A 13,449-nucleotide genomic window follows, 5' to 3' on the forward strand; every position below is an offset into this window, starting at 1 on the left:
TTCTAAAAAGTGTAATTACCTTAAGAAGTCAAGAGTATGCTCCTAGCATATATAGTATCATGGACAAATGCAATGGTATTTTAGAGAAGGGCTCATCATCAACCATTAAATGCTCATTAACGTGAGGAAGAGCTTCTCCACTTTAAGATTTAAAAGGCACCCATGAGGCCATCATTTTATAACCCTTTAGATAAGGACTGGCTCGCTTGTGTGACTTTAATATTGATGGAAAAGACTCTATTTGACATGGTTTAAATAATATATATGCTATCCCAAATCAAAATAAACTATTCCATATAACAGAATTCAACATCTCTAGGGAACCAAAATATTCTAGAATCTTTTATTAAACAACATTCGATTAAACGAAAAGAGCAATGCAAAAAATCAATTTTTAATAGACATGATAAATTCTTATGCATCAACTGATGTATTAGATAACATGTAAACATATACTTCGTGTATATATATATATATATATATATATATATATATATATATAATCTAATATACGTAGTATGATTTTAATGTAACATGATTGTAGCCTAGACTACAAAATCATAAGACGTCCCATCAGCTATGGAAACTCAAGCACACACCAAACGCAAGTCATTCAAATTACTATGGAAACTCAAGCGCCCACCAAACTCAAGTCATCCAAAATACCAATATATACCAAAGACTCAAAGGCGTAAAACATTGTAGTTATTTGAATAGAAGGCCATTCTAGCACTTGCTTGTTTTTGGAAGTGGGGTTTCGTAGCTCCATCCACTTAAAGTCGTCGGTTAACATTTAAAACATCAAAAAAAATTCAATTGTATATTTAAAAGGTACGGTTACATATTTTAAAACTATTTATGTGATTACATCTTGAATAATAATGAACGCAATGAGTGATTAAGGACTTAGGATAGTGCTTTAGTTGTACACCAAAGAAGACACCCAAAATGTGAATAAGAAAATGTTAGTCCATTGACGTCATAATATAAGGCCATAAGCTAAGTTATGGACCTCATCAACACCTCATTGATAATGATAGATAAAGATTGCGACTCAACAAGGTGGAATAAAAATAGTGTGAATACTATTTTGAGGGGACCTTTTTTTTTTTTTTATTATTTTTAAAAGCCCTTTAATATATCTGATTCTCTGACGATATTTCTCCTACTATCTGAAAAATATTTCATTTGACTAGTAAAAGTCTCAAGTCTTCATGGAAAAAACTGCTATAATTTTAACTAATTTCACTATTATTATGTTTTATGTAGTGTATATGCAATTACACATATTAGTAGGGTATGTATGATCTTAATTGGCAGGATATCAAATCACCCATCATGGTATGGACCCTTCACGCGTAAATCGTTTTTTTTTTTTTTTTTACTTTTTCTTTTATCGATTTAAATCTTTATTATAAAAAAGTTATACTCCAACTCCGTAAGTATGCTGTATACTAAAAAAATATGTCCAAAATTAGGTGAGATTTTCTCAACATACATGCTCTTTGCATGTTTTTCAAAAACCTAAAAAATCAGATACTCGTAATTTCATTGTTTTTTTTTAAGTATTTGTCAAATATTATACTCCGTATATGTTAGGCCTAATAGATTCGCAAGTTAGCTCAATAGTACTCCATAAACATTCATGTACATTGACTCAGACCTGTATTTTGGGGCCTTGTAAATTAAGACCCATCACTCAAGATCAAAGATTAATCAATGAGTGGAGACTTTTAGAATTTGTGGGCAATGGTTATGGATGGCTATTACAACTTTAATGTAGACTTAGACTAGTCCCTTGGTTTCTGATGAAAATAAAGTAATTTCAGATTACGAAATGAAGTAAAATTAGTTATAGCTCAAGTCAAAGGCCTCAAACTATTTGTTAAACCGTTCATTTTTTTTAATTTATTTTTTCAATTATTATTGTTGTTAATCTTTTGTAGGGTGAGCCTTTTTTTTTTTTAAACCTAGGGTGACATATAACAACAATGACATTGAAGGAACTTGATCTCATGTTTTTCCTAGCATTATAGAACTTTACCAAGTAATCTTATATACGTACAATACACAAAGTATAAGTTATTATTTTTTCACCAAATACCACCAACATTTTTCAAATTCACCATATACTATTCAATTTAAAGAAAATGTCACCACATGCCATTTCCGTTAACTCTGTTAGTCATTAACATTAAATGTACCACGTGACAGCTTGTAATTGGTTTTTATTTATACAATTTGTTTAATTATTAAATTAATTAACTTTACAAAAATTATTAAAAAAAAAAATAACGGCTGCCGCCCAACCACCGACCAACCCTGCCTGACCCCATCACTGGTTGGCATCCCGCCGGCGCATTTCCCCCCTGTCCCGTTGGCGAAACTCGTCGCACCCTTCTCCCTTTCTCACGAACACCACCTCTCAAATTCCCAAGCTTCAAACAACCTTTCCATCGACATTCACCGTTGAATTCAATCCTCTTCTTCCTTTCTCCACCCCTGAAAAATTGATTACAACCAAATACTATGAATTGATCATTCAAAACAATAAAGAACTGGAGTGAAATTCGATAATTTGAGGTGCATTGTGGAAATTAGGGTTTATGTATGTTAGGAGAAATTTGGGGGAAATTGGGAAAATTAGGAAGGCACAGTGAACAATCCAAAACGCATGGGGAGGGGTTTAGGGTTTCGGGGGTTGACGAATAGGGGAAGGGGGTCGTTTCAGGGAGGGAGGGATGTTTTCGAGGTGGGGGAAATGGGAGAAGGGTGGCGTCGGGGTGGGGGAAATTGGGGATGTGGTGTTCGGGGAAAGGAGAGGGGGTGGGGAATGTCGCGGAGGGATGGGCGCCGGTCGCCCAGGAAGTGGGCCAGCTAAGTGGCGACCGGCCGGATGGGGGTAGGGATGACAATATTAGATGGATATCCGCCAATCCGCTCCACTCGCTTTAAGTTAATGGACGAAAACCCGAATTAAATGGATGAGAAGCGGGTGATGGATGGAGCGGATCGGATGTGGATGATGCTCTACTTCATCGGCTTACCATCCACCCACCCGTTTAACATATATTAAGTTTTTTTATCTAAGAGTTTAATAATAAAATATGAAATGTGCAAGAAAATTACATATATTTTTTCTTTCAAATTGATTTTTTCAAACAATATATTGGTTTTTTTTTCCTTTTTTATTAATAAAATAAAAATAACGATTGTATAAATAATAAGAAAAAGAGTTTTTATGGATTTTTTTTTCACTTTAAATACTCATCCATTAGTCATCCGCTCCACCCGTTTCATCCACGGATGATGGACGAACGAATATGGATGATGGATAAAGCAGATGATGGATGGAGTGATTGGAATAATGGATGAATGCGGGTGAAGCTCCACCCGATCCGAATCCGATCAATTACCATCTCTAGATGGCGGTGGTGGTGGTTTTATTTTTTTAATTGTTTAAAATAGTTTGTAAAAAGTTTTTCTAATTAATTATTTAAATAATTCATTAAAAATTTTAAATAAGAACTAATCAGAGATTGCCACGTGACATAATTAACCTTAATGACTAACAGCGTTAGTCAATAAGGGCATGTGGTGATTTTTTCATTAAACTGAATGGTATATGGTTAATTTGAAAAATGTTGGTGGTATTTAATGAATTAAGTTAAAAATCAGGGGTATTTGGTGAAAAATCCGATTAATAATTGATGGTCAGTGCTATGAAAGTAAGAAGCACACAAATGTATGTGTTATTAAAGTCACTTTTATTTTTTTTGAGGAACAGTAACATTCTAATATAATTTGATTGATTTGAACTTATCTATGGTTAGCATTTTAGCAACATGTCCTTTGTTTTCGCACTTCAACGATTAGTGACCGGATGGATAGAATGCACTTATAATTAATTAAATACGAGTATCATTTTCAAATATTGTGATGAACTTTATCTTATGAAATCCTTTGGACTAAGATCAAATTCGAACTAAATCATCTATAAACACAGATGACTATCTTACTTAATACTCTTTACTCAATTGTAATCTTAATTATTGACAACATGTCATACTCGCAATCCTATGTAGTACATATCGAAATTGACCAAACAAATTTATTACATAAAAATTTATTCTTGTCTTAATTAATTAATTATTATCATTATTATTTCATATCAACTAGTTTAAAACCCGTGGTATGCACGATTTTTCAATATTATTTCATTATTCGTTTCTTAGAAACTGTACAAAACGAAATCATTGTAATTAAAAAAATATTTTAAAAAAAAGTTCAACATTGTGATATACCATAAATTAATCTCAATGTCTAATTTTATAGACCAATTATTGTGAGATAAAAGGAGTAATAATATTTAAGTATTCGTAATTTGAAAGCATACTCTTGTTCTTAATTAACAAGTACTCACTATTCGTGTTACTCTTGTTGATAACAAAAAAAAAGAAAAAAAAATATTTTTGATAATATCCTAAGTAGTATTTTATAATATTATGTTTCTTATTCTTTACCACTATATTTTAAAATTTTATTTAAATTATTGTTGTTGAGCATCATTCTCTAAATATAAGGCCAAAACTTCTCCATGAGATATAGCAACAAACTTATTTCAAAAAAAATAAAAATAAAAATTGTAGTAACAAATTTTTTTGGCAGGAATTTTTTTTATGCGGTGATGACACGTGTACTTAAGGGATGATTACGGGGATTACTTTAGTATATAAGTATAGACGGTATAATTAGATTAATAAAGAAAGTAAACCTTGCAAAATAATCAACCACCAAATAATTAGTTACTTAATATGGATAAATGAAAACGATATACTTGTAAGATAATGGACAAGTCATAAAAGCTGTATTGGAAATTAAGGGGCAAGCAATAGCTGTCTTTGAAAAGGATTCACATGAAAATTAAACTATACAACGGTGTTATATTGAAGATGCATGTTTTTGAGTCACGTTTTTATCCAATGAAGAAAACCTTTATACCAAAAGCGCATTTACAATTTAATTATATGTGACATATAATGTGAATCCTGATATAGTGATATCCTATAGTTTCCATATAACCTAAGATATTAATTCGAGTTTATATTACCTACTTAAAAGGCGTTAGCTAACACTATCCAAACATTGATAAGGTAGCACAATAATTTGGTGATCCGATTTGTAATATCAGAGTCAGCAAACTTACACGTAGGTATGAAGTAAGAAACTATATTCTATCCTTATTATGTTTCAAATTAAAGAGAACTTTATAGAAATTAATTTTGTCAAATATTATACTACCATATATGTTAATTAAGAAATTTCATGTTTGAGATAGTTCAAACGCTACGTATTTTGTCTTATTTCAAACAAAATAAAGTTTATACGAAATATTTGCATAATAAAAATTAAATACAACCTTAATTACATACACTAAATTAATTAAACAAAATACGTAAAAAAAATTTGCATAATAATTAGCCATGATATGATCTATGCAAATTGTTGTAATTTTAAGATTTTATTGTAACTAATACTTTTGTATGGTTAGACACCGGTCCAATTGAATGGTGTACATTGTTTTTGAATTTTTTAAGTTAAATTTTACTTCTTATTCTGTATAATAATAATTTTTAAATTCAATACAAATATTGACGAATGTAAAATTTTTCTATGCCAATGCTAGACAATTGTTTACTTAGTAGGATAATATTACATTAGATACAACTGTCTAGACATTATTACATCATTACATGTATATTGCCGCCTAATCCTATATTGCCTCCATAATCCATATGATCATACGGAGTAATTTTTAAAACCCCCCTTCCCAAAAATAAAATAAAATAAAATATATTACTTGTATATAATACTCTGTAATAGATAAATTTGTTTTTTTTTTTTTAAAAAAACACGGTATTAATCTCCACTGTAGGTCTATAAGATAAGGATATACTTATACTTGTACATGTGAATATGAGATGACGTAGACTACTATGATGTGCTTAAGCAAATACAAGTAATAATTCTATTAAAAAAAAAATACAAGTAATAATTAAATTAATTTTATTTTAAAATTATTTTGGTGGACGATAACTTGTGAAGTTAGCAAAATAGGTGGGCCGCGTGGGCCGTTGCTTCAATAGTTCGGCTCCGAATCAGCAACCCAATTGTCATCCGGTTTGGTTGAAAGTCTTATACAAGTGGTACTCAATTAGTCAAATACGAATAATTCAAATTGCTCTAAAATTTTTAAAACAAGTGGCTTGTTTTCGTCCCAATTTAACAGTAATTAAGCAAGTAATCGTCCACACTATTTGTGTGTTTATTTGATGTTAGTACTAATCTCGAAATTAATGATAAGCGGAGAAATATAATTGATAAATAAGTAGAACCATTGCTTGGAACAAGGGAAGGGAAACTATAGGTGTATTTTAATGTGAATATATGAATAATTATGTATCGTAATAATTTATTTATATTAATGTCAAATAATTCCGATAGGTTGGAACATAAACACTAATTTGTTAAAAGTTTGAGTAATACACAATGTCTAATGTCATAACAATAATTTGTTACTCTCCCTACTGTGTGAAATTTGATCAATAAAGGTTTATTGTTACTCAAATTCTAAATTATAGGTACACAAATTTTAATATAATTAAAATTCCGTATTATTCATCTTTAATACTCCGTACTTCTTATAATCTTAATATCTTATTAGTACGAGTAGTTCGAAATTACACAAACTCTAATGTCACCAATATTGTTAACTTAACACAAACTAGATTAAATAAAATTTCCTAAAACATGTAACAAGAAGTCAGCCATAATATAGCACATTCATCCAACGTTCCAATTTCACACATAAAGGGTTCCGTTGGCGATAAAATTGCATGCAATTTGCATAAAATCCTGCGAAATTTCCAAGTCAATGCTAATTTCTTTAATCTTATCCTTAAAAAAAAAATCATCATTATTATTATTATTATTATTATTATTATTATTATTATTATTATTATTATTATTATTATTATTATTATTATTATTATTATTATTACAATTAAAATACTTAACAAATTATCATACTAAGCAAATCATCATTGACAGCTACCTCTTTCCTTATTCTACGACTAAAGATACCAACAGTCCAACTTATCTTCCTATTTAAACCCTCTTTTCTACTCCCACTTCTCTATTGTCTACTCTCTTCTATTTTTTTCTCTTCTCGAAATTCCTCTGTTTTTCAATCCTCTGTTTTTTTTCATTGAAGAAGAAAAAAGATGCCGGCGGGTGGGTTCGTAACGCAAGGGGGCAAAGAATACCCCGGAAAACTCACCCCTTACGTTCTTGCAACATGCATTGTTGCTGCCATGGGTGGTCTCATCTTCGGTTATGACATCGGAATTTCAGGTAATCAAAACAAATCAATAGATTAATTCCGTTCAATTCTACTAGTCATAGTAAATATAACACGTTAGATGTTTCACGTTTGTTACAACAAAATTAATTGAATTTATTTTAAACACGACTTTTGTGTAGGTGGTGTGACATCCATGCCGGACTTCCTGAAAAAGTTTTTCCCGTCGGTTTACCGAAAAGAAACGCAAGACAAGTCGACAAATCAGTATTGCAAATTTGATAGTGTGACATTGACATTGTTCACATCATCTTTGTATTTGGCTGCTTTGTTAGCTTCACTTGTTGCATCATACGTAACAAGAAAATTGGGAAGAAAATTATCTATGTTATTAGGAGGTGTTTTTTTCTGCGCTGGTGCAATCATCAATGCTTTGGCACAAAACGTTGCTATGCTTATTATTGGTCGAATTTTGCTGGGTTTTGGTGTTGGATTTGCCAATCAGGTAATTTTCTTCTTTTTTTTGTTTTTTTTTGTTTATATTAAATTAAAAAAAGAATTACTCTTTGTTTGATTGATTGTTCTTTTTTGTTTCTGTGAATTTTTTGGGTTCTGAAAAAGGTTTTTCTCTGTCTCAATTATCAATTTGTGGATTTTTTTATTTTAATTTTACTGATTTTTTTTTTTTTTATAAACAGAAAAATCCAAATTGCAGTTTTTGTTTTCCTTTTAAAAAATTAATTTTACATTGTTTCAGGATTCTGTTTGATTTGTCCTGTTAACTTCTGAAAAAATAATGTTGGTACAATTACCTTTTTCTTCATTCATTAATTATGGTTTTTGGATATTTTTTATTTTCCATAAAAAAATATTAGTTCTTTGTAATGTTTTGCTGTTTTTTCAAATTATGATAGCAGATTAGCAGTAGAGTGAAACGCTAAGTTAAATGAATGTGGTTGACCTTATCCAAATGAGTCATTAGCAAAATATTATGGTCTAAGAATTTGATAAACTTGCCTAAATTGATTGATATATGAATCTTAATTTTTTGGTAATATATACTCTTAAATAATATCTCAATTTTGATTTTATAATTTAGGCTTGTAGAATTGTACATCAAAATACCTTAGAACAGATCGATATAAAAAATTCAAGAGATTAAGATAATTACTCTTCAAAAGAAACACCCAAAAATAAAAGAATCTTCAGATTATTTAAAATCATTATTGTGGTTTATTATTTGATTCGATTTCTTGCTAAAAAAAATACTATATGTTGCCATGTCTACGCCATCATGCATCAATTATGGACATGTATGTGAACCTTTATTTTCTTCATAATAATTCTATAAACGTTTATGTTCCGGCGTTGAATTTTAAGAATAGATGGGTAATTTGCAGAAAATTTAATCACAAAGATCAAAAAAATTTATAATTTAATGTAAAAAATAACTGAAATTGTTTACTCTTTTAAATGATGATAACAAAATTTGAATTTAGGATAATGACTAATTAGGTGGGGACAAAAAACTGTAATTATTTTTTTCATCAACTTGGTATACTTTTCTTCTAAATTGTGAATTTTTTCTACAGCTTTCAATTCAACCAATGTAAGAGTAGTATATAATCATATCTTTAAGTTTAAACTTTCTTGGTTATGTACAATTTCAGATTAACAGTCAAAACCACTGACTAATTTGTACCTCTTGTGGTCTATCTACTAGTCTACTTTTTCTTTGTCCCAAAAGATAGCAAATTTAACCAATATAATTGCTCCATCTCATTCAATAAGCGTGATAATTCATCTGACTTTTAATACTGCTCCCATTCTTTCAAAATTGCCCAATTTTCCTTTTCGATTCGCTCTTCAAGTTTGCCTCATGGCAATTTTGATATGTGTTCCTCATATGTCTCTAGCTAAACACTAATCAAACCCCCCAATTTAGCTGTTTTATTTGCCTAAAAAAAAAACACCTTGCGGAAAAACTTTAAGAGACAAAAGGTGTACTAGACAATTAGACATGCATATTCGATATTGGGTTGTTTTAAGGAATTGAATTACAGTAACATACTTTATATATCTATCGTTCTTTCCTAATTTCCTTCCATTACGGTTGAGTTGTAAGGTGGCATGGTAATGTGTTACACTAGTACAGAGCTTTCAATTTAAATTTAACTTAAAGTTGAAAAGAAAATAACTATACTTATGTAATGGTAATGTTTTAAATCAACACAATCAAATTTTGGTTACTAAATATTTGAGATTATTAATTTGTGCACACTAACTTATGCATAATTGTTATGTGTAATTGCAGTCAGTACCACTATACCTATCAGAAACAGCACCTTACAGATACAGAGGATCACTCAACATTGTGTTCCAACTCTCCATTACAATTGGCATCCTAATAGCCAATGTGCTCAACTATTTCTTCGCCAAAATCCATGATTGGGGTTGGAGATTGAGTCTAGGAGGTGCCATGGTCCCTGCTATTATCATTAGCGTGGGTGCCTTGATCCTCCCTGACACCCCTAACTCGTTGATTGAACGTGGTAAGCGTGATGAGGCCATCCAAAAACTCAGAAGAGTACGTGGTGTCGATGATGTTGAAGACGAGTTTAATGACCTAGTGGCTGCTAGTGAGGCCTCCAAGAAGGTTGAACACCCTTGGAGGAATCTCCTACAGAAGAAGTATAGGCCTCATCTTACTATGGCTATCGCGATCCCTTTCTTCCAACAGCTTACTGGTATCAATGTCATCATGTTCTATGCTCCTGTCCTGTTTAAGACGATTGGGTTTAAGGACAATGCTTCGCTTATGTCTGCTGTCATCACTGGTGGAGTCAATGTGGTGGCTACTTTGGTTTCGATTTATGGAGTTGATAAATGGGGTCGTAGGTTCCTCTTCCTTGAGGGTGGTGTTCAGATGTTCATCTGTCAGGTACTAATCATCTTTTTCTCCTCGATTTTTCTTTGTTTAGGGTAATAATGTTACGTCGTATCATCATTTAACTATGGTGGTTATACATAAATGATATAATGTAGCTCCCTTAGTAAATAAATTCCAACTTATAGATAACATAGAGATTGTCTAAGAAAATTTGCTGCTGCTGAATTGCTGATACAAATTTGCTTATCATGTTACAGGTAATTGTGGCAATTTTCATCGGAGTGAAGTTTGGAGTAAGTGGAAACGCCACTAACCTGCCAGAATGGTACGCGATAGTGGTGGTGCTCTTCATATGCATCTATGTGTCTGCCTTCGCATGGTCATGGGGACCTTTGGGATGGCTAGTACCTTCAGAAATCTTCCCCTTAGAGATCAGGTCAGCAGCACAAAGTATCAACGTGTCTGTCAACATGTTTTTCACTTTCGTAATAGCTCAGATTTTCCTCACTATGCTCTGCCACTTCAAGTTCGGGCTCTTCCTCTTCTTTGCCTTCTTTGTCGTGGTGATGTCGTTGTTCATCTACTTCTTCCTCCCGGAGACTAGAGGTATCCCTATCGAGGAGATGAGCATCGTATGGAAGAACCATTGGTATTGGGGCAAATACGTTCCTGATGAAGATCTCCCTCCTGGGGCTCATGCTCTTGAAATGGGCAAGAGTAATGGACAGCAGGGTCCTAAAATTGTATAAGCAATATTTGAAGAATTGAATTAAACAAATTAAAGTTTCATAGGACAACACACAGAATTGTATTTAATTATCTCATTAGAATAGCTCTTTTTATTACTTATTTAAGCTTTTGATTGGTACATTAAGGAGGGATTTAAAGGATGATGGGATGTTTTAATTTAGTGTTTATTTTGCATGATCAAAATTGGCTTTAATGGTTGCATTCGTCAATATATAAACAAGCAATTAGTTTTTTTAATCTCAATTTTTTATCTTAATCAAGGCAATTTGCTATTTTGCAATGTGAATTTTCTTCTCTTGTTGAATTTAGTCAAACACAATTTGGTTGTTAACTTGTTTGGTAAACAAGTTTACTATACATAGTTACATTATTTTTTGGTCCAAATTATACATAGTGACATTACTACAAAATACAAAATGAGAATTTTTTTTAAAAAAAAGAATAAGTAAAGACGGAAATTGGAATGGGCTGGCAACATTGTTGGTCTATTTTATAACATTGCTATAGCATATTGTAAATAATGGAAATGCAATTATGCAAACACTATGCATTGACATCACACGAAGTATAACATTGGTTGGCAAAGGAAGGAATGGAACAAGGATGAAATTGTTCTACTCAATCAAATGTAATCACAAGATTAAATTAGAATTAATAATGATATTTTAAGAGTGATGTATCTTGCCACGTTTAATCATTTTATTTCTTTTTTATTTTTCATAAATTTTACGCTAAAAATAAAACTACTTTAATTAAATAACAAGAGTTTATAATTGTTTGGGCGCAATTTTTTTTCTTTTTATTTCATGTATTTTCCTTAAACCTTTGCTTTTGATAAGGGCCGGCCCATTTAAAAAAAACAAAAAATGTTTCGTTTGCTCCATTGTGAATTTGTGACTATAAAGATCACATCTATTTTCAGAAATTTTCTTTGAAGAATCTTTCTTTACAAGTACAACCCTACCCAAGGGTCATCATGGATTTTGTAACAACTTAAAATGATGACAAGCTTAAACGAAATAAAAAAGTACATCCTTTAACTTGGATCCACTTCTTTTCCATTCCTTTTTAGTTCTCTTTTATGATTGGTTTATCTCCCCCCTCCCCCAAAAAAAATAAAAAAATGGTTCATATATTATTCTACTTTCTCTAATTATTCAAAATATCAACTTGTGAACCAAAACTTGATTTTGCTGACACTAATGAACTTTGAGTGGCTCTTTATAGACAGGGGCGGAGCTAGAAGGGGACGAGTGGGGACACTTGTCCCCCCATTTTCAAAAAAAAAAATTAAAAAAAAAAAAAAAATTTAAAAAAAAAAAAAAAAAAAAATGCAATTACAGATTTACATGCTCTGTTGCGTTGCGACATTTTCCAGCCAGCCAAAGCCAAACCCTAAGTTTTTCAATTTTCAATTTCTCTCTCTTCGATTCGCCCTCGCCTGTCGGCTAGCCGGCTCGCCGTGACGCCGTCCACCGTTCGCCGGCAGTTCGCAGCAGTGACGAGGTTCAACAGCCGCCCTTGAGCCTTCGTCCTTCGTGACTTCGTGTGTTCGTGACTTCGTCTGTTCGTCAATCGCCTAGCCGGCTCGCCGTGACGCCGTCCACCGTTCGCCGGCAGTTCGCAGCAGTGACGAGGTTCAACAGCCGCCCTTCAGCCCTTGAGCCTTCGTCCTTCGTGAATCGTGACTTCGTGTCTTCGTGACAGCGTGACTTCGACACTTCGTCTGTTCGTCATATGCATTTCAATGGAGGTATGAATCAATGAATGTATGATTAATTGAATAATTGATTACTTGTTTTGTTGTTTAAATGTTTAATTGTTTAAATTTACAGTAAATCTGAAATTCTGAATTTCATATTTTTATTACTTGTTTAAATGTTTAATTGTTTATATTTTTATTGTGAATTTGTCATTTGTGTTAGTAGATTTATGTTTTCTAACAGCAAGGGGTAAGTTGGAGGGTTTTTTGGAGGAGGAACGAGTGGTAGGAACATTGTTCCATAGTCGGAGGGAACTTGCGGAATGTGATGATTTATCACTACTCTGATATTTGCATTCAGCGTTTTCAGATTCTCTAATGGGGGTGGGTATTCAGCAGTGTTCTCCTTTTCGCAGCATTGTTCTTTCGATTCGATGATAGTAACTGGTTCTCCAGGGGGGTGGAAAGAGGAGGGTTAGCAAAAAGAGAAGATGAGGGGGATGAAGAATCAGAATTAGCAACAATAGGTGAAGATAAAGGAGAAGGAGAAGCACTGATTGGGTAAGTAATTCTTGGGACTTGACGATATTGAATCGGATGATTTTTCGAGGGAAATGTTTTCTCTGAGTATTTATTTTTTGTGTGGGAGATCTTCTGAGAGCTCTTATTCCTAGTATTTTTATTCCTTTTCGAGGTATTTTCTTCTTTTTCATCCACTGTTGAATATTTTCATCATTTTGAATTGTA

At 32.1% G+C, this 13,449-nt stretch overlaps 1 protein-coding gene across 1 annotated transcript; it reads left to right on the plus strand.

The window, feature by feature from the left end:
* The first annotated feature begins 7,188 nt into the window (after positions 1–7,188).
* Positions 7,189–11,243, plus strand: LOC110687202 (sugar transport protein 1-like). Its single transcript, XM_021863814.1, has 4 exons — positions 7,189–7,413; positions 7,543–7,865; positions 9,675–10,301; positions 10,508–11,243. The coding sequence occupies exons 1-4, from the start codon at positions 7,284–7,286 to the stop codon at positions 10,997–10,999; spliced, it is 1,572 nt and encodes a 523-aa protein (XP_021719506.1). The 5' UTR covers positions 7,189–7,283; the 3' UTR covers positions 11,000–11,243.
* Positions 11,244–13,449: the final 2,206 nt, after the last annotated feature.

The sequence above is a fragment of the Chenopodium quinoa genome, unplaced genomic scaffold, assembly GCF_001683475.1.
Source record: "Chenopodium quinoa cultivar QQ74 unplaced genomic scaffold, ASM168347v1, whole genome shotgun sequence".
NCBI classification, from domain to species: domain Eukaryota; kingdom Viridiplantae; phylum Streptophyta; class Magnoliopsida; order Caryophyllales; family Amaranthaceae; genus Chenopodium; species Chenopodium quinoa.

Excerpts from the sequence above, each read along its gene's own strand:
- LOC110687202 (XM_021863814.1), top strand. The coding sequence starts at position 7,284 with ATGCCGGCGGGTGGGTTCGTAACGCAAGGGGGCAAAGAATACCCCGGA. Across the intron at positions 7,414-7,542 it reads TTATGACATCGGAATTTCAG|GTGGTGTGACATCCATGCCG; the intron begins GTAATCAAAACA and ends ACTTTTGTGTAG. Across the intron at positions 7,866-9,674 it reads GTGTTGGATTTGCCAATCAG|TCAGTACCACTATACCTATC; the intron begins GTAATTTTCTTC and ends GTGTAATTGCAG.